This window comes from Musa acuminata, chromosome BXJ1-7, assembly GCF_036884655.1.
Source record: "Musa acuminata AAA Group cultivar baxijiao chromosome BXJ1-7, Cavendish_Baxijiao_AAA, whole genome shotgun sequence".
Lineage (NCBI taxonomy): Eukaryota > Viridiplantae > Streptophyta > Magnoliopsida > Zingiberales > Musaceae > Musa > Musa acuminata.
In genome coordinates, this window is record NC_088333.1 from 39,349,606 (window position 1) to 39,370,875 (window position 21,270).

Genomic DNA, 21,270 nt, shown 5'->3' on the forward strand with positions numbered 1-21,270 from the left:
GGATGATTCAACATCATAATCTAATTTTGGATGATTAAGCTGATGGTTAACAAATTGGGTGCAGAAAACATTAGTCCTGGTTTGGATTATTAAGATGAAAGTATGAAACCTTCTTGGAAGCTTATCCTACTAAATTCTAATATCTCGATTTTGATTGTTTATATTTCAGGAAGCTTTTTCTCACCTTCTTGGTGAACAGAATGATCTTACGCAGGAGCTGGCCTCCCAAGGGATGAGTATTGTATATGAACTTGGTGATTCCTCTATGAAGGAGAGCCTTGTAAATGCTCTTGTAAGCACATTGACTGGATCGGGGAAGAGGAAAAGGGCTGTCAAGGTAGTAATTCAGTTTTATTCTGCTTTTCTATTTGTTCCTTCTTCTACTTGTTACACTAGTCAGAAACTGTCCTGTTAATTTGTTTTTTCTTCTAGCTGATGGATGATTCTGAAGTTTTCCAAGAAGGGGCAATTGGTGAGACTCTTAGTGGGGGAAAAATAAGCACTTATAAGGAACTTTGTAGCCTCGCTAATGAGATGGGCCAACCTGACTTGATATACAAGTTTATGGATCTGGCTAATTATCAGTCATCTCTAAATTCCAAGAGAGGTGCTGCATTTGGATTTTCAAAAATAGCGAAGCAGGCGGGGGATGCACTTAAACCATATATGCGTTCTTTGATCCCTAGGCTAGTAAGATACCAGTATGATCCTGATAAAAATGTCCAGGTACTAAATTCTTAATCCTTTTGAATTGTTTCTACCTGTATATTGGCTGCTAGCACTTTTTGTTGTGTTGTGTAAAGTCATGTGAAGCATGTTGGATAACGACACTTGATTCCTATAGGACACATGCAGTATGTGTATACTTCATAATTTGAGGGGAGATTGGGTACAATACAATGAATACTGTATGGTAATAGAATATACTTTGGATACATAATATATGCAAGGTTATTGATCATGATAAATGATGAGAGTATAATAGTCAGATGATTAAGATGAAATTGTCATATTTATTTCAACAATCACAATATGATGCTCAATATCTTCTCTTTCTTTTAGAATCTAGCATTCAACACCAGATGGAGACTTGAGGAATTGCATGCAAATATATGTATTCTGCACATATACATGTTAAGCAGTTTTGATTATATAGAGGGTTCTAAAATCATCCCTAATGAGACAATTTCATCATATGACTGGCTATTGTGTTCTATTAGTGTTTTTATCATTCAAGTGTTGTATATATGTATATAATAGAGTACAATATATAATATGATGGGTTGGTTGTTTGGTATATATCGATCTTAACCTAATTAGTGATGAAGAAATCACTAATATTGTCAATACATTGTACATTTCTTCTAATAGAGTGCATAATGCAACACTATAGGGTACTTGCTCAGTCTGTTGTGTTAATTTTGACCTGATCAGTGATAACCAGATCACTGAGTTTGAAAGGCAACTATGAGTTTTACCCACAAAGGGAATTGAATATAAGGGAATTACTTATAAATCTTTAGTATGTGAACTAGACAGATGAAAACACATCATTTTTTTTCTAATAATGGTGAATAGTTTTCATGTATATTATAATACATACTGCAAGGATTGCAACTTTCACCCAGTTATGGAGGAATGCCAACAAAATTTGTGGGTCACCTGTTTAATGTGACCATCTTTAATGACTGTGACTTGATAGAGAACTTGAATTGTTGATGGGTTCTTCCATCCAAGTTGATCAGTGCATTTTGTTGTACTACAAGGTGAAAGATTTTTCTTTTGGCAACATGTTGTCAATCCACCTATTCTAACCCATTTAAGTTGCTGTTTGGCTATGATTAGGGTGATTTGGTTGCCAGCACTATGTATCTAATGCATAATGATTAAACTTGTTTTTGCCATTTATCAGAGACTCTTATTCTTCTCATGTTAAATAATTTCTCATTGTAAGATTGTATGTATGTAATTAGCTGTTTTGTATATCTTTGGTTGCATTTTAGTTGGTATTTCTTTTATTATGCTTTCTTAACCATGAAATTCCATTGATAGGATGCAATGGGACATATTTGGAAATCAATTGTAGCAGAACCAAAGAAAACTGTTGATGAGTATTTTGATTCCATTGTGGATGATTTGTTGGCACAGTCTGGATCCAGACTTTGGCGCTCACGAGAAGCATCTTGTCTTGCCCTGGCTGACATTATCCAAGGCCGCAAGTTTAGTCAGGTAGATCATTGTCTAAAATCTGAAGTGAGAAAAAGCTATTTATCTAATTCATTTTATTTGAGCACCCCAACAAAATTTAATTTTCATCTAACTCTGGTAGATGGACCTATCAGACTTGTTCTGATAGTTTAAGTATATGACTTGTTCAGACTTGTGCTTTTGTGTATGTTTGTGATTGTTTCTGTTCTGTTATGCAGGTGTCTAAACATTTAAAGAGTATATGGACAGTAGCATTCCGTGCAATGGATGACATAAAAGAAACTGTACGGAATTCTGGTGATAGTCTGTGTCGTGCTGTAAGCTCATTAACAACCAGGTTATGTGACATTTCACTTAGTTCAGCCTCAGATGCAAGTGAAACAATGAACATTGTTTTGCCATTCTTGCTCGTTGAGGGTATTGTAAGCAAAGTTTCCAGCATACAGAAGGCATCCATAACAATGGTTATGAAACTCGCTAAGGTAAGCATTAGTCAATATATTTAAGAGAACATGTTTCCAAAAGATATTTTGTTTTATGGGTCTAGGTCTTCTAGAGATAATCATGGAATTCAAATTCACCCGGGCCGAAACCATACCAACCCAGTCTTTAGCAGTTTGGGCATGAACCTGGATGTGGGCATGTGGATCGCTTCATTACGGACGACAATATTGGTTTTCTTAAACAACAATATTTTTTTTCTTTTAAGAGGGTATTATTATCATTGAATTTATTGGATAAGGAAAATTGGTCAAGAAAGAGTGAGAAATTGGAAAATCTTCTTTCCCTTAAGAGTCTCAATATTCCTAACAATTCAAACTTAATCAAGGGCTGAGGTGATCTTATATTATGCTTTAAAGTTATTTTAGTTTGTTGATGATACAGTACTTTCATGTGCTGTAGAAGAATATTTTGGGTTCTTATACTTATGTTATAATGCTTTCAACCAACCTTTAGTTTGATGTTCCAGAAAAAGCAAAACACTATTTTGAGTATGAAGGTTGCCAATATTCTGAATTGTCCATTGATAGTGTTTCCAGTCTTTTTTTTTAGGTTGTCCTTGACATTCAGGTCTCTGATCAGCTCAGAGTGATATCCTTTACTCAGAATGTCCAAAAGTAGTGAATCCAATCTCCCTCTTTTTTTTGTGGTAACCGTTCTCTTCCCTAGCCGGCTTATTAAGCAACCTGACAAAGTGGAAAAGCTTTCTCAGTGAAAGGGAAAAAGGATTAACTTCCAAGCCTTTTGTGCGTATTAGGAGCATGGTTGATCTAGAGTCATAAATGTGGGTGAATTTGACCTTGCCTTGTTATTGGTGGTGGAAGCTTTTCAACTCAACCTGGTTTAGAATAGATTAGTTTTGTTAAATGTTTCAAAATACACAAAACCTTGAGTCTAACTGTCATCGAAGAAAACTTTGGTTCTCTATCTGGAACAGAATCTTGGAGTGTCAATCATACTATATAGGAGCTTCCTCATATGTGTTGGGGGATAAAATGAATGCTACTCTATAGGAACTTCTTTGTGTGTATATTGGGAATGATAATTTATTCTAGATTATAAAAGGCTTATGGATTCACCAGGCATGTATCTGTCCAGAGGTGGACCATGCTCCAGTATACACATGGTATGCTGGTAAGTACCAGGAGTACAAGGTGAGGTGGCGATGTGAGGGAGGCATACAAGCGTGTGAAAGAGAGAGGTGGGAGTTAACCTTAAATGAAAGACAAGAAAAAAAATGAACCGAGCGCACCATCCAGTTCAATTGGCTTATCAGATGCCAAGCACTGTCCTGGACTTGAATTGCCAGAAATGGGATGGTCTGCATGCTGGTTCAAATTTGGACCGACAAATATCGACCAGTTTGTACCGGTCTGGCCAAAATTACTAACCACGACCTTTCATCAATCCTTTGCCTAAAAGTAATTACAAAGTTATCCACAGTATTGATTGATTAGTAAAGATTAGTAAACCATCTTTGTTGGTTTCTAACGTCTTGGCCTATTTTATATTGATAACAATCCCTGTGAAGGTAAAGAAAAGGGCAGATGGACCTTGTTGTTTATTATAGAGTTGCAGGGAATACAAGTTAAATGTGTACCTTGTTGTGGATGAACGGCCTAAAATTTCGTGGATGCAGATTGCTAGAGATTTAAAAAAATCATGCAGTTACATCATTACACCATACTCGGAACTCTAGACCATCTTTAGTCATCAGCTTTCTTTCTTATATTTCAATTCATAGTTTTTGATTGAACAAGTACATGTTGCAAGCATTTCTGATGTAGTTGCATTCCAGGGTTTTATTATACAATGTTTAAGGCTGATGTCATATAATGTTACTGTTGCAGAATGCTGGAATTGCAATTCGACCTCATCTACCTGAGCTTGTGTCTTGCATGCTGGAGTGTTTATCAAGCTTGGAAGACCAGAGGCTCAACTATGTTGAGGTTTGACCATGCCAAAACTGTTAATTTCTTTTGTCATCTTGAACCCCTTTACAAGACTGCTGCATTTTTTTGTCATTCATGTCAAATAACTTTCTTGTTCTATTAATCACTAGTTGCATGCAGCAAATGTTGGAATTCAAACTGAAAAACTTGAGAGCTTAAGAATTGCTGTTTCTAAAGATTCTCCCATGTGGGAAACGCTGGATCTTTGTATAAATGTTGTGGATAAAAAATCATTGGATTTATTGGTTCCTCGCCTGGCCCAGCTGATCAGATCTGGGGTAGGACTTAATACCAGGTACGTTCAGTCATACACCATTAAGATGTGAGCTTTCAGCAAACACCATGGAACAATTTTTTTTGATGAAGTTAATTGAACTGCTTACATTCACCTCTCTGTCATAGGTACACATGCACGATCTAATTTTTCATTAATTGTTATGATTTCCTATCTTAGAGACCATCTGTTTAATTCATATTTTGATGTTTTTTTAAGACAACTAATTAGAACCGGTCTTGTACACCACTACTTTCCGACCATTTATTTTCTGATTTCTGTTCAAAATTAGATGTAATTATCTCAATCTCATCACAAGTGGCAAATATAAGTTGCACCCAAAAGTGGAGAGGCAAAATTTCTGAATTGGTTGGAGAACTTTTGAAGTTTGTGAAGGATCATTCCACAACAATATAACAGGTCAAGAACTAATATTTAGAAGCCCAATTTATTGTGTTGGGAAATTACATGAGAATTTTGATTTGAACAAATATCCTTCAAAAGTCAATACTCACCAGGAGATTCATGTTATGCTAAAGCAAGGTTTTGTGTATCAAAAGTCAAGTCTTGGCCAGGCCCATTACTGGGCCTGAACTGCATGTTAAGTCTGGTTCATGGACCTTATTGTTCAGTTCACAGGGCTTACCTCTTGGTAAGCCCTGTATTACACATGAATCGCCTAAACTTGTGCTGCTCCGCATGCTGTTTGTGGTTAGACTGGTAAATACTAGCTGTTCCATACCAAACTGGACAAAATTGCATTCCTTGAATCCTATGATCCTTAACTAATGTCTTTATATGCATCATATTAGAAAAGTGCAAGAATCCTGATTTTGCATAACATCTATGTGCCGATATGATGGGTTGCTTTGGAGTGGCTTCATTGCCCACACCTTGATCTTTAATCAAGTTGGAGAAGATACCTCATCCACACTAATTTTGATGATGACGCACCCCATGATAGGGATGGATTGCTCTGTAGTGCTCCAGCAATTCTGACTGATTGTTAGGGCTTTTCAGTCTTTCAGCCAACCCATTTGCCAATGGCAGCCAGAGGCTCTTGGAGTTTCTGCTCGCACCTGCCAGTCATAGGCTTGTAGAACTTGTTACTATTCTGCTTGGCCCTGTATATCTTCTTTTGCCTTGTTTGGTGCTTGTTTTTGCTGGGATGTTTTCCCAATTAACATAGGCTTTTGACTATTACTGATATAATCAGTGTTTGCTCTAAGCGAGCTATTTTGTTGTACACTCTATGAATGACTACGTTGATGGATCTGACAACCTTTAAGTCTAAATGCAGTTGAATTGGCCAGCAGAACTGCCATAATTTTTTTCCAACAGTTCATGAGCCTCTGCTTTGTCTACCTGCTTTATGTGCCCTGCAATTGTGCTGAGTGATCATCCTGAAACTTCGAGTTAATTTATTTTTAGTTGAGCGTATAAAATGGTGGATTGTCTGCAATAGCTTCAGATACATGAAAAACTCCTACCGGTCTTCTGGTAACCTAATGCATGTGCTTATGATTTTGTAGGGTGGGCGTTGCAAGCTTCATCACATTGTTGGTTGAGAAAGTTGCTTCAGATATTAAAACTTTTACTGGAACTTTGCTGAAGCTCGTCTATAATGCTGTTCTTGAGGAAAAGAGTGGCTCTGGAAAGAGAGCTTTTGCAGCTGCTTGTGCTGTCATTTTGAAGCATGCAACCCCCTCTCATGCTCAAAAGGTTATCAAAGACACTGCTGCTTTGCATTTGGGTGAAAGAAATGCTCAACTTTCCTGTGCGATTCTTCTGAAAGCCTATTCAAGTCTTGCAACTGATGTTCTTAGTGGATACCATGCCGTAGTAGTTCCTGTAATTTTTATTTCCAGGTTCGTGTTGGGCTAATGAAGGTTGCTTCTTTACACCCCTTGTGTTTTCATTTTGTTGTCTAAGATTTTTTAATCATGATATTACTCTTGACTACTTATTTTCAATTGCACATTATTTTGAATTTACTACTCAGTTTGTTTCAATTTTCCATTTCTTTTGGATCTTTTATACTAGGGAGCAATAATGAGATGATTGTCAGTTTGTCACAATGGAACTCAATTTTGCTTGGACCGTTCCGTTCCTACTGGTATTTGTCAAACCAGCTCGGGTGGTCCAGTTAGAAAAAGGGATCTTTTAAACTTAAAACCCCCAATCCTTCGAAAAATTGCAAGCCTTCTTGGTCTTCTTGTTGCCTTAGCGCTATTGCATGATAGCCCCCATCCACTGCTGCCCGTCCACTCACCATCCACCACTCGCCTCTTGTTCAGTAACATACTGGTATATGATGAAATGGACTGGACCCATATGGATCCAGTATTCAAAATATAAGACAGCTCTATGATGTTGTTTAACTGATGAATCAGATATCATTAGATAGAGAAACTTGGGAGGACAGTTACCTCCGGTGTTCATAACATCATATCACATGTTAGCCATATTTTGGAATGATATGTTGTATTCTTGGTATAACTTTGATCTTCTCACTATACCCTTCCCATATGTTAGTAATAACCAATGTTCAATAAACCAAAATGTTGCTTTGCATTCTTAGTTTAGATAATTTTAACTTATTACTTTATTTGATCTCTATCTTCTGTTTCATCTGACAATGATGATTGCTGAATTAGCAACTAATCTTCTCTAGTCCTTGTGCTATCTAGATTCGAAGATGATAAGCATATCAGTACTTCATTTGAAGATCTCTGGGAAGAGAATTCAAGTAGTGAAAGAGTGACCCTTCAACTGTACTTGGCAGAAATTGTTGTCCTTCTTTGTGATTGCCTTGCCTCATCATCTTGGGCAAACAAAAGAAAGGTGATATCCTTTTTTTATGTACACAAAGGGTGAACATTTCCTGTACATTGTCATGTTGTTAAGGTTATTGTCATTGATCACTCATTTTATTATTTGGTTTCTTACATATGACAGTCAGCCAAGGCAATAAGAAAACTTAGTGAAATCCTTGGTGAATCTCTTTCTCCGTATCATCACAATTTGCTTAAATGCCTTCTTAAGGAGTTGCCTGGTCGTTTTTGGGAGGTATGTATATGAATGAAATTATGAAGGCCATGTCATGGTTTTCCAACCATATGTATATGTATGTGTACAACTTTTTGTAATGGCTTTTTTTTCATATTAATTGTATGTGTAGTGTGAAAAATATATGTATGAATGGTAAATATGGATTAGTAAATGGATGAATAATTACATACAGAAACACATGGAAAGACATCCTTTTCAAATTTTAAAAATAATTTGAAATTGAATAATGAATTTGAGTTATTCTAAATTGACAACTTGCACTGCTTAATTACATGTAAAAGCCAAAGTGAACAGATTGTGGTCATTCAAGAACTTCAATCTGTAGAATGAGCCTATAAAGAACCTGGTTTTGCTGAAGCTAAAACATGTGATTGTGCTTCTGTCATTAACTGATTATGATACATTACGAATGGAATAAGGTCCAAGAAGAATCGCACAATTGTAGGTGCCAGCAGAAACTCCAAGATGTATGAACATGCAATAACTTGCAATTTCATATGGGAAATTTACATTCATGTCCCATAAAATGTGGCTAATGAAAGATGTATCATGGCAAGTTTTTCAGTATTATGGTTGTGTTATACTAGTTCAATTTTCTTCCCAAGATTCCTAATTTTGTCTGGACCTGTATGCATCGAATATGGTTTGAGCATGAATCAGGATGTGGACCACCCCTTTTTGGATGGTCAGGTCTAGTTCACTACTCAATTGCTCTGTTTTAGAGTTGAACAATAAACATGGCTCTCTCTCTCTCTCTCTCTCTCTCTCTCACTTGCACATGTGCATGATGCATGCCTCACTCACCAACCACCACCTCTGGCCCAGGTATCCTCTTCCTCTTCTCTTTTTCCTCCTCCCTTCCTGGTGTTGCAGTATCAGTATATAGTATTGGTCCAGTATCCGACATTTAGAACCATGATTTTACCTATATAATGGTGTACGGAAATCTATTGGTATCAGTTATGGTCCGATAATATTCTGGAATGTGTTTCAGTATAGGATTCTGGAATGCCTGGATACATATTTGACATATCTTGTAGGGGTTGGTACACAACCTCAGATAACTTTGTTTTTCCCAACTGGAATTGCATTGGGGTGCTTAAAGAGTGAAACTTACACTCTCATATGCTAACCCTATAATGGCCTATAGAGTACCACATGCAGCATGCACCATTCGATGTAGATCATCAAACTATATCATTACAGATCTTTCAATTCTTTTATGGCACTTTGAACTTATTTAATGCCTTCAAATTAGCTCTCTAGCAAAAGCACCAGTAAATTCAAAATATGATGATGCCTGGAAACTCTCATTTCACCATCATAGACTGATTGGCTAAAGTATCCCTGAGAGGCCAGATCTTAGAGGTGGTAGTAGTTGGGTATATCTTGTATGAGGCATCTAAAATTTTGACCACTGCATTATCAGGTTCTTCAATGCTTTTTGTTCTAGGTGCATTGACTGTAAAAGAAGAGCAAGAGAAGTTTTTTTTTTTTCTAGGTGCATTAAATATAGGAAAGCAGGATAACAGGCAATAATATAACCACTAAGTCAAAGACAACTGTTGTACCTTGATCTTTAATATTCATCCAAAAATTTTGTTATAACATGCTGTAAACCAGTTGAAATGTTATTATGGCTAAAAACTTTCCCAGAATTTGTATAGTATTTGCATATGCTTAAATCCATTGTAAAGTACAATGATAACTAAAACCTAATAGTTATGCTGTTTTAAAATCTTTATTTTGGTTTGTGTATATATATTTGTAAATAAACCAACATTTTCGTAGACATAATGTGATTTAATCTTCTTGACTCATTCTATGGATCCACAAAGCATTGCAATAGATATAATGCATTATGGATATGAGGGTTGAGCAGCTGAGAAGTAACATATGCAAAAAGTTTGTGTTGCTGATATGAAAATATTGAGATAAATTTATGGAGTTAGAAGAAAAATAATATTTTTATTCATAAACAATTATGTATCGCTTTGATAATAAAATGAGAGAGATTTATTTAAGATGGTACGGACATATGCTCAGGAGACCTACAGATTAGATAATTGGAAGATGTGAAATGATTACCATTAGTGGAAAGATAAGAGGTAGAGAAAGACAAAAAGATGTTAATAGAAATAAATAAAGATTTAAACACTCTTAACTGAACATTCATGTAATCGACCCCAAATAGTTGGGAATTAGGGCTTTGTTTGCTTTGTTATTACTGATTCATTAATTTTGGCTTGCTTGTTGCCCCCTTTGGCCGATAACTTTCTCAGAGTTTGTATAATATTTGCATATGCTTAAATACTTAATAAAGTACAATTATAACTAAAATTTAGTAGATATGCTGTTTTAAAATCTTTATTTTGTTCTATGTATATGTATTTGTAAATAAACCAACACTACAATAGATATAATGTGATTTAATCTTCTTGATTAATTAATTACAGCTTGCTTGTTTTCCCCTTTATTTAACGCTTCAGGGAAAAGATGTTATTCTTTATGGCATAGCTTCACTATGTTCATCTTGTCATGAAGCAATATCTGTTGAAGACCCTACCATGCCTTTTCTAGTTTTGGGTGCTATCACATCGGCATGTTCCAAAAAAATCAAATCTTATCATGAAGCAGCTTTCTCATGCCTTGAACAAGTAATAATTCTAGACCTTCTGACTTGATATTAGTCATTTTTCTGTAATATGTTGTGTTCTTGTCGTTGTTGCTATTGTTGTTGTAATGAATAGCTAGTCAGTATAGAAAGGTAACTAATTCTAATTTTTTCTTTTTATCTTTTGCATCATCTTTTTTGTTTAATCTCTAAGCCAATGACTCTTTCTTCAATCTTAGACTCAGTGACTCTTTCTTCAATGTCTAACCCAATGGTTGTATTTTCATTTATCGGACCCATGTTGGTCTCTGGGCGGATTGGTATAGGTCCTGTCCAATTGACATACTGTGTGTCGGTACACCGGTATGTACAATACTACCATTGGGGAAGGGAGAGAAGAGGAGGAAGGAAAAAGATGAGGAAGAGGAGGCAATGGAGGAGGAAGAGGGGAGTATAGAAGTAGGCCGAGAGGGTAAGTGGTGGGTGGTGGCCATGTAGGCACAGGTGAAGACCTCATGACTCCTTGAGGAGACACGTCCGAGCCGAACTCCAATAAAAAAGAAAAGATGTATATCTATTTAGGATAAGACCAAATTTCTCGGTTTGGGCCGGTATCAACTGGCGATCTAACCAAAAAAGACTGGCTGAACTATACTGAACTACCCGGTTTAGCAAACCATGCTCTAACCTCAAGATTGAAAAGTTTATTCAATCTTGTCATGAAATATGATAAGCTTCATGTCATTAATAGATACTTCTCTTTAAAATATTGCATCATTTGAGTTGATTGATCTTTTCAGATTCTAGGAAGAAATTCATATATGAGATTGCACTATGCTGGAGCCTACATAAATTTATTAGGTTGATAAGTTGCATATAATTTTAAAAATACTCTGATTAAGAAGGGCTCGGAGATCGGGATTTGAGTCATGGAAACAATTTCTCTATATTTATAGTTAACGATTTGTACATTGATCTTCACTGTACCTGCATTGGAGAAAACCTCATGCATTGGGCATGCCCTTTTTATTGTGATTAAGAACTATGACAAACATCTAAATATTATAGATATTACAGAGTACAGACAAATATTTCCCTGACTATACTTAATGTGCCGTTAGAAATGTTAATGTAGTTTACTATGCCGAGGCTGTGTGACCACAACCCAGGCAGTGTAATGAGTTGTACTGGTTGGTCTAGTTCTTGTGCTCTTGTGTGCTAATTGGTGCATACTGCTATCTCAAAATCTGTAATGCAAGTACATGAAGTTATCATTGTGCATCATAGTAGTTGACGTTTGTTGTGATGAGACAGCCATTAGCTAGCATAACATGCCTTTTGTATTTGGAATTTTCAAGCATGTGACCATCAGAATACTGAAAGGATTGTAGGTTAGTTACAGATGTTCTAAAGTTCCAACCTTTTGCAACTGCTAAGCATATTTTGAGCTTGCGTGTCTTCTTTTTTTAGCCTTTTTCTGAAGCAGAACATTTGATCTACAATATTGTCATTGTTGATGAAAAAAATAAAGCAGATCTATATTTTCTAATGTGATTGCAATTTTCCATCATTTCCAGGTCATAAGAGATTTCAACCACCCAGATTTTTTCAGTCACGTTTTTCCTATGCTCTATGATGTTTGCACTCAATCTGTTGCCACCAAGACCATGAATAGTAATTCCATTATCTCAGCTATTGAGACAGGTAACATCAAAATTCCAATATTCAAATGCTAGCAGGTGATCCCTCTAATTATAAGACCACATATGTCATATATTATACCTAGATATTCTATGTTGACCAAAGTCTGCAAAACTTTCAGTCAATGTTACTTCCCAGCATTGATTACTAGTTGGCTTTTGGGCCAGTACAAATTAGGTGGATCAGTGTGGTACAACCAGTTCTTAAATCGTTGGCTTTGTTATTTAATTTCTTTTAAACATGGTGCAATCATGCTTATATGATATTAGACCTAACTATCATACTCTAAAAGGACAAACACCCTGTATATTATTACTTCTACATCACATTACACAAACATTGTTTGTACATGGAGAGAGTATGGTGTAATATGGACAGGACATACCCTGATGTGTGAATAATTTGTCACACATTGTTTGTACATGGAGAGAGTATTGTTGTCCTGTTAATTTTCTAAACTATGACTTGAATGGACCTGAATATAATGTTGAACTATAAAAATGATCAAATCTATGAAACCAATGGTAGAAGTTTACATACAAATACCATAATAAAAAAAACTAGACTGAATTTTACATACAAAACTAGAATTAATCATCGAAGTGTTATGAAACATTTATGTCATCATGCTGTGGTGCTGAAGTTGTTCTGAGATGATTTTTTTTGGCCACAGGTAAAGATAATATGGAAGATGCTTCTGTACCTCTCAACAAGGTTTTAGATTGTGTAGCATCTTGTGTGTATGTAGCTCATCTTCAAGATATTCTGAAGAATAGTAAAAAGTTAATTGAAGTGTTTTCAAGTTCTTTATCACCTGGATTGAACTGGCCAGGTATCCCTTCTTTTATATATATGCTGAACATAATCATTAATTCAAAACCATTTCTTGAACTTTAATTGACACTCTTATTCTTTTGATACTTTGTGGACAGTCAAAATGTCTGTTTTCTCATCAATCAGAGAGTTATGTTCAAAGTTCCAGCATGTTGTGGAAGGCAACCCTACTTATTCAAGTGAAGCAACTCCATTAATTTTTGAGGTGACTTAGCTCCAGTTTTGGCAATTGAAATTTATACTCAATTATTTTTTCCAACTTCATATTCTTTTCTTCTAAATTTCAGTTATTTCATTCTCTTGCACCAAAAATAGTTGAATGCATTCGTGTGGTGAAGATCTCCCAGGTATTTCATTTCTCTCTTTCTCAAATGGATATTTCTAATAATTCTTATCCTTTCACTTGAATTGTGTCAAGTCATTTATGGTCATCCAATGGTAATTGTGTAACAATTTTATCGGCATAAGAATCCAATTACACAATCTCCTTGTCTTAAGTTAATGATTAGCTATGCAAGTCCTAAATAAGAAAAAGAATGGAGTTGGAGAAGTAAATGGAAAGTCGACTACATACTTATCTAATTTAGAACCCTCTTGCGAACTTGATCCAGCCAGTCCATTCACAGTTTTTTTCTTGAACAGTCAATCCCCATTCTGTTTTAGATTTTCAAAACTTATCAATATGATCTCCAAATTATGTTATTGGTAATATTGACTGCTATAGCCTTAATACAAACTGGTGAGTTTCTACAGAGTGGTGAGGTACAAAATCTTTGTCACGGAGTTCTTTATGAAGATCATGTCTCATTTTCTCAATACTTTTCATGAAGTTTATAAATTTGGTGTTGAAGCTCAAACTCTCTACTCTTTCATCTCCACATAGAATATGAAATTTGGATACCCTATTTTTGACTTTAGCTTTGTGCCGACGGGAATATAGATGTCTTTTTTCACATTTCAATTCAGAATGCATCACATGAGAATTCATATTTCATGAATATAACATTAAATGTGCATATTCTAAATGTGAATGATAGAACCAAAAATTTTGTTTCGAACTACAAAATAAAATTTTACAGATTTCAGTGGTGACAAAAGATCTATATAGCCAATTCCAAATAGTCGGGACTTACGACTTTGTTGTTGTTATTGTAACTATAAAAAATTTCATCTCTAGGCAATTTCATTTGGCACACAGATGAGCATCTGCCTTGTACTGAAGGCCTTTTTCTTTAACCAAGTAAAATTAGGATTATCATCATATGCTTTATGATAATGTGAAAGAAAATGAGAATAGTTTACATATTCTTGAGTAAAAGAGAATGCCTTTGCTTGTAGAATTTGTCTGTTGTCTAATATAGAACATATCCTTTCTGATTAGCTTTCTTTGCTTTATTGGCAAAGTTGAAAGAGTTTGTGGGGAAGTTCCTGCCTATGCTTGATAGCTTATATTTTCATGTAATGTACTTCTTCGCCTGAACTATAATCCACCTGATGTGGAACCCGATAACTTACCTTTTTGTATGGAGGATGCCTTTTGTATGTGATTCGAGTATCAAGCAGTTGCCTTGGCATTATCCATTATCATAGTAACCGTAAAATGACGTTGGATTATGTTTGTTGTTAACCCATTACTGTACTGTGTAGACCTTGTTTAATTATGTATAGGGAAGGTTCTATACACTGTCTTCTGTCATGTTTATTATATTGTATTATCTCTGTTAAGTTTAGATAATTCATTCTGCTTTCCTTTGGCAGGTTCATATTTCTGCTTCAGAGTGTCTATTAGAGATGAGCAAACTCTACCGAGAAACACCTACATGTATGGAAGATGTTGAGTTAAAGGACGAGCTTGTCCATTTGTGTGAGGTTGAGAAAAGCGAGCAAGCAAAGACGTTGCTCAGACAATGCATCACCATTCTTGAAGATCTTAAATACAAATCTTCATCTACAAGTGGAACAGTTTAAAGACTGTACATTCTTCACTCACGTAGCATCCAAGACAAGCAGTCAAAACTCTTTGGCTTCCTCTCTTTTAACTCACCAAATTTCCGGCTCCCTCCATGCCATCAGATGTGCCAAATAAGAAAAACAACATCATGATGCTACTGTCGAGAAGAACTAACAATCTTATCCTTTGTCAAGACTTGTCAAGAAGAAAGACGTTCTGACATGTATTATTATTTCTTTCTAAAATTCCTTTAGATGGTACATTGGTTATACGAAGTGGTGGTTTAGATACTTATGAAAACAATGCTCATGGCTTCTTGACGGATAATTATTAATGACATTATTTAACAACACATTTACAAAAAAAAACCTCCTAATCAATGAAATCATGCATGTCTATTGTCATTCTATTTTTAGGTTATTCAGCAGGTCAGGTTAATCCATTTAAATCATCAACTCCATCGGAATTGTCCCCCTACATTCATCGTGAGTGACGACGTTTTGTCATGTCACAAATGATTACGGTGCACTCACGATACTTTTGTTAATGGAGTGTTTCATTTTTGTTTATTTGTGCATATATTTGAAAGTATGTTTCATCTTATTTTCGTATATTTTTGTTTAAAAACTATAAATAGAAATATTTTGTAAGGTTGAAGAATGATCATTCATCAAAATGGATAAAGTTATATTAAAATGACTCAATTTTTGTGTGTCGTGGTCTGTTTTCTATAGACTATAATATAGAAAAAAATATCAACCATTTCAACAACCCAAAACCCCTCAGGTGGTGATATCACAAGTTCATCCTAAAATATCAAAATGTAATAGAAATATCATCAAAAGGTGACATAGTTCAACGGATCATGATGGAATAGTTTAAGGCAATGTGTCACACATAGTCCAACGGATCATGATGGAATAGTTTAAGGCAATGTGTCACACATAGGAGAAGTTTCATGAGAGGCTTTTTCATATGAAGATATGATCGATCGAGAGCTCTCGGAAGCTCTACTTTTGTAAGCAACATAATAACAAGAAGGGCTATGGATTCAGGGAGTGAATGTCATGATACCATAAAGGTGAATCTTCCATGCGTGTATCGAATTTTATATGTAATGAAAGCCTCAATCAGCGTATGGGGGTTATGAACCACCAAAGGGGATTCGAAGTGCAAGTACTAGTGAATCCTAAGAGGAAACTTGATCATATAAAGGTTTAATCAGAGTGGTAGGAGAGTTGGAGCACTCTTAAAACTCACATTTACTGGAAGAAGCCTAGTAAGTTAGAGGATAAGACTGAGTGAGCAAACGCAAGGATGCAAAAGAAATATAATCAGTATAAGCCCTATAATATGATAGTAAAGACCATACATGTGAGTCCAGTTTTTTATCGATCAAAAGAAACTTTTTGGAAAATACAAAGGTGTTAAAAGTAAGTGGTCGAAAGGGGCGATGAAGTAACGATAAGTCCAAAGGGACTTAACTACCCATAACCAAGCATTGTTAAGATAAAGATAGACTTAAAGAAGTGCTATAACATCATAGAGGTGGATCTATTGATCGTAAAGAAATGGACAAAATACAAGGCGATGAATAGTAGGGTCATGGGCATGACAATATTTCGTAAAGTTATTAAGCCCTTACTTTCATGAAGAGAGAGTGCATAATCATAAAAGATGACCGAAGACGTAGATAATATAGAGGCAAACTCCAAATACCAAAACAAGGTCGAAGGGCAGAAGCTAGAAAACTTTGTAATACCAATGTCGGTGGACTTCTCACCAAGACAATCGAAAATGAGAAACTTTGGGTCGATGCAAGAGTGCTCGACCATGGTATGAAATAGGTAGGATGTGGTATTATATCTTTTCTTACTTAGAGAAATAGGTGGTGAAAATGATAGAGAAGATGATACAATCCTAGAGGCGACCAAAACTCTTAAAAACTTGCTTTTAAGTCTAAACAAAATTTTACTCTTTTCGAACAAAACTTCTCATATTTCAAAAGTTCAATAGTAATAAGAAGGCAAATTATAATATATAACTCAATACAAACAGTGTAAACGATTCGAGTGCTTCAAAAGTATGAGCAAAGAGCAAGCGAAGGCTAGTAACTAGCTTAGTGTATAAAAAGTATAACCCTCAAGGAAGTGATAATCTTTGTCTTCTCAACTCTTAAGAGAATGTACGAAAACGAGTATCCTGATTCTCTTATTTATCTAGCAGAGAAGCTCTAAACATCTTCTAAAAAAGTTCGAAGAAACTTAGTTAAAGATGACAATTGTTAAATCCTTAATGACGATGATCAGAATCATCAAGAGTAGATTAACTATTTTATTTCCCAATAGAATGTCAATCGAAAGTAAAAGTGATATAAACTTACTTAAATATAATAATTAAGTAAAAATAATAATTGATAAATTTTATAGAGGAAAGACTTCATAACTTCAAATTCTATGAGGTAATGCTCATTAAAGCTTCAACATGTATTCGCCAAATTCAAGTAGCGTGAGATATTTAAGAGACTAGCATACAATATGGAATGTATTTTCCTTCGTATAAGGGACTCGTAGAAATCAACAAAGATCAACACAACTCAACCGTCCCCACACCAGAGTCAAGAGTCATTAGCAAATTAAAACGACATTGACAAATCAAAGTTCGACTACTTAACAATAACGGAGAGCATCTAGGAGTCAAGAGGGGCATTGCAACTATAGCATAAGATTAAAAATTTAGCAAATGCAAGGAGATGCAACGTCTACAAAAGCTTCAACGAGGCTGCTAAAAGAATAAGCGAGAGAGAACTTCATGGATAAATCTGTACAAAGGGTTCTCAATGTAATATTTATGCATATCTATGTCTTTTGATTTTGTTCATGCTTACATAACATGTAGAAGACTTATGATAGGCTTGGTAGCTCTATTTTGGGTGGCTTTTATAGTCATCTTAGTCTTGTCAACATGGGTTGTGTACAGTCTAAATTGCTAAAAAATAAATCATCTAAATAGCTATTTTGGAAGTTTTCTAATTCTATAAAGTAGTGCAAAGTCTCAGCTAATACAATACCCAAAAGCTATCTCGAATGTATATGGCTAGATAAACCTTTGGGATAATGTCTAGGGCCGATTCATTATTTTATTTTACAGTAATATCTTATGAGTAATTATGAAAACTTTTGATAGTGATGAACTATCTTAAACTTTTGGAAAGATAGACCCTTTACGGAGGGATACCTAATGGTACTGTATGATCTAGACAAGACTACCTAAGTTCTTAACACAAACCAATTATGAAAAATCATTTGCTAAATAAGAGTTTTTCAAGGTGTAGAGGACTTGTGATAGGTTTGGTAGCTCTATTTTGATTAACTTTTGTGGTCATTTTAGTCTTGTCTAGGTTGTATACAGTCATCACGTGAAGGTAAAATTGTTAAAAAATAAATAATCTAAATAGTTATTTTGAGGGTTTTCTATCCTTGTAAAATAGTGCAAAGTGTTTTATGAAAGATTATTGGGAAGATAGACCGTTTATGGAAGGATACCTAATGGTACTGTATGATTTAGACAAGAGTAACTAAGTTTGTAACACAAATCAATTATGAAAGATCATTTGGTAAGTAAGAGTTTATTAAGGGTGCAAGTAATTTACTACTGTGCTGTGGTTTCCTGAGACCTACACTTGTCAGTGGACCATTTGCTAGTTTTGAGAGGTTCTACGGAATCGGCAGACAGCTAATCTTGCCTTTCTTGCAGTGCAGTGCTGTCCAGTGGCTTTAATCTTTGATGCGCGATGAACACGGCAAAGTGGACTCTCCCCGACTCATATATTCTCTTCTCACTTCTCAGTGCGACCACCGCAGTCTTGGATCGACCACTTCTATATATATGTCACCTCTGCGGAGAATAAAATCCGACCTTTAGAGCTTCCCACATGTTCCCAACGACGCCGGCGGGCCGAGAAGGGAGGAGCGACCTGCAGGCAGAGATGTTGAGCGGCTTGCCTGAATATTTCATGGCATCGTTTTACCCCCACATGGAGATGGAGATGGAGACGGAGATGGCGATGAGGGATGAAGCCGTCGATGCTACGCGGATGGATCGAGCTCTCGTCGCGTCCCGGAACCACAGGGAAGCCGAAAGGCGACGCAGGGAGAGGATCAAGTCCCACCTCGATCGCCTGCGTACCATCCTTGCCTGTGATCCCAAGGTCTCTTCTTTAGTTTCATTGACTACTTTTGTGTTTTAGGGATTTGTTTACTCTCTCTCTCTCTCTCTCTCTCGCATTTTACTCTCAAACAACCATTTAATGAATGAAGTTTATGCTATCTACAAAAGAAGACTCTGCAACAGCCATTTAATGAACTCTAATGTTGAAGTCAGTAGGATTCTTTCCTTGCATATGCACTTTGTTTGTGTGAAGAGATCAGATTAGGGCTTCCCTCCCTCTCTCTCTCTCTCTCACGTTACTATTGTAAGCTCCTGATCTAACAGCTTTTTAGTGATTCAAGCAAAGAACTTTAATGAATTCCAATTTACTATCAAAAGAAGATGCTACATAAGATGGGAATTTGCTAGGGTTTGTATTTGTTAGAGTTAGCCTTTGTTGAAGTTGCAAGAAGATATAACTACTAAGGTTTCTTTAGGCATGTTGACGTTTTTCTGGATCTTCCCCTTCCTGGATTTATGCATAGACCAAATTCCTGTGAAACCTTTTCTCCATTCTCCATGATGAAAGTAGCTTCGCTTTCTAGGGTTTCTTTTAGGGTTGCCTTTCTCTTTCCCCTCCTTTTGGCTTCAGCTCTTCCTTCCTTTATCCCCTGCAGACGGACAAAGCATCCCTCCTGGCCAAGGTCGTGGAGCGCATGAAAGATCTGAAGCAACGGGCTGAGGAGATCACCGAGGCACAGTGCTTCCCATCTGAAACCGACGAGATCGTCGTGCTCCCCTCCTCCGCCTCCATCAGTGGCCAGAGATCAGTGTTCGAGGCTTCCTTCTGCTGCGAGGACAGGTCCGACCTTCTGCCGGAGCTCATCGACACCCTCCGATCGCTCCGCTTAAAGACTCTGCGAGCCGAGATCGCGACGCTTGGCGGAAGGGTGCGCAACGTCCTCATCCTCGCCAAGGAGACCGAGGCGTCCGAGGAGGAGGAGGAGGAGGAAGAGGATGAGCCCGGTGGCGCCTTCCTGAGGGACGCTCTCCAGGCTCTGGTGGACCGACCACATCCGGCCGAGCGTTGCAAGAGGCGCCGTCTCGTCGACCAGGATTCAACCTAAGAGTTCACTTTTGGTTACTCGATTCATGGTTTGGTGTGGCCTGTCAGGTTTTAGGGTTGTAACCGATGTTGTGAGCACGAAGATAAAGAAGATGAGCTACTTTGTTGTATGGCGTTAATACAGTCTAACACATGAGAAGAAAACGATAATGGAATGTCCAGTGGACATGTGTTGTTAATGGCCTCTCAACTTTGACTTTAATGGTGTGTATGTGTGGAATTAACGGAGAAGAATGTAAGAGTGGGAGCTGTAGAGAGATGGCTAAAGTCTCCTCTATGCACTAAAGATGGAGGATATCTTTCTTCTTCTTCTTCTTCATATTGGCTGCTTACTTTTGAGAATTTGGCAGGTTTCTCTTGGCATGTCTTCCTCTTTGAGAATTGTTGAGGTAAGACTGTATAGAACCAGAGACATTGTTCTTCATATTGAGAATCCTAAAGAGGTGTTGAGAGGCATGGCCTCGAACAGCACAAGAAGAAACAAGGAGAAACGACCAGGAACTGACGCATTCATGTGGGGGCTCCTGCAATCCATCCATCGATTCTGTGTCTTTCCACTGTAGCTCACGTGTTTCAAGCCTTATCACACAGTCTCTTCTTGACCGAAGCTTCCCAAAAGTTATGAGAGGTAACTCGATGAATCACCCTCAGCTGCAAGTTTGACGAAGCATCGATGGCCTTCATTACCGACTGAGTTCGGTGCAACACATGCACTTCGGTTCGTCGACAAGACGCAAGGTGAGATAGATGCTTCTTGATCTATCATCGCAAGAGCCTTTTTGTAGTCTTCTGTGACGAAGACAAGTACTGCAGCAGCTTTATACGACGAGAGAGAGAGAGAGAGAGCGAGAGCGGGAGTCGATCTCGGTCGCGTGTGTGGCGTTGCAC

At 36.7% G+C, this 21,270-nt stretch overlaps 2 protein-coding genes across 2 annotated transcripts in view; both read left to right on the forward strand.

Annotated features, from left to right (window-relative positions):
* The window catches only part of LOC103992459 (uncharacterized), a 30,015-nt gene extending 14,637 nt beyond the window's left edge, over positions 1-15,378 (forward strand). The window contains exons 21-35 of the mRNA XM_009412158.3: positions 170-337; positions 433-726; positions 2,053-2,229; positions 2,427-2,690; positions 4,560-4,658; positions 4,772-4,956; positions 6,468-6,803; positions 7,626-7,779; positions 7,894-8,004; positions 10,497-10,664; positions 12,199-12,325; positions 12,996-13,154; positions 13,255-13,361; positions 13,444-13,503; positions 14,915-15,378. Coding sequence (XP_009410433.2) covers positions 170-337; positions 433-726; positions 2,053-2,229; positions 2,427-2,690; positions 4,560-4,658; positions 4,772-4,956; positions 6,468-6,803; positions 7,626-7,779; positions 7,894-8,004; positions 10,497-10,664; positions 12,199-12,325; positions 12,996-13,154; positions 13,255-13,361; positions 13,444-13,503; positions 14,915-15,124 — 2,619 coding nt within the window. The 3' untranslated portion in view covers positions 15,125-15,378. The remainder of the gene's footprint in view (positions 1-169; positions 338-432; positions 727-2,052; positions 2,230-2,426; positions 2,691-4,559; positions 4,659-4,771; positions 4,957-6,467; positions 6,804-7,625; positions 7,780-7,893; positions 8,005-10,496; positions 10,665-12,198; positions 12,326-12,995; positions 13,155-13,254; positions 13,362-13,443; positions 13,504-14,914) is intronic.
* A 3,547-nt stretch (positions 15,379-18,925) lies between these two features.
* On the forward strand, positions 18,926-20,690 carry LOC103992460 (transcription factor bHLH106). Its single transcript, XM_009412159.3, has 2 exons — positions 18,926-19,317; positions 19,934-20,690. The coding sequence occupies exons 1-2, from the start codon at positions 19,042-19,044 to the stop codon at positions 20,381-20,383; spliced, it is 726 nt and encodes a 241-aa protein (XP_009410434.2). The 5' UTR covers positions 18,926-19,041; the 3' UTR covers positions 20,384-20,690.
* The last annotated feature ends 580 nt before the right edge of the window (positions 20,691-21,270 follow it).

Bases quoted from the DNA above. Each gene is read 5' to 3' on its own strand.
- LOC103992460 (XM_009412159.3), top strand. From the start codon at position 19,042: ATGTTCCCAACGACGCCGGCGGGCCGAGAAGGGAGGAGCGACCTGCAG. The intron at 19,318-19,933 runs GTCTCTTCTTTA...TATCCCCTGCAG, and splicing joins TCCTTGCCTGTGATCCCAAG to ACGGACAAAGCATCCCTCCT.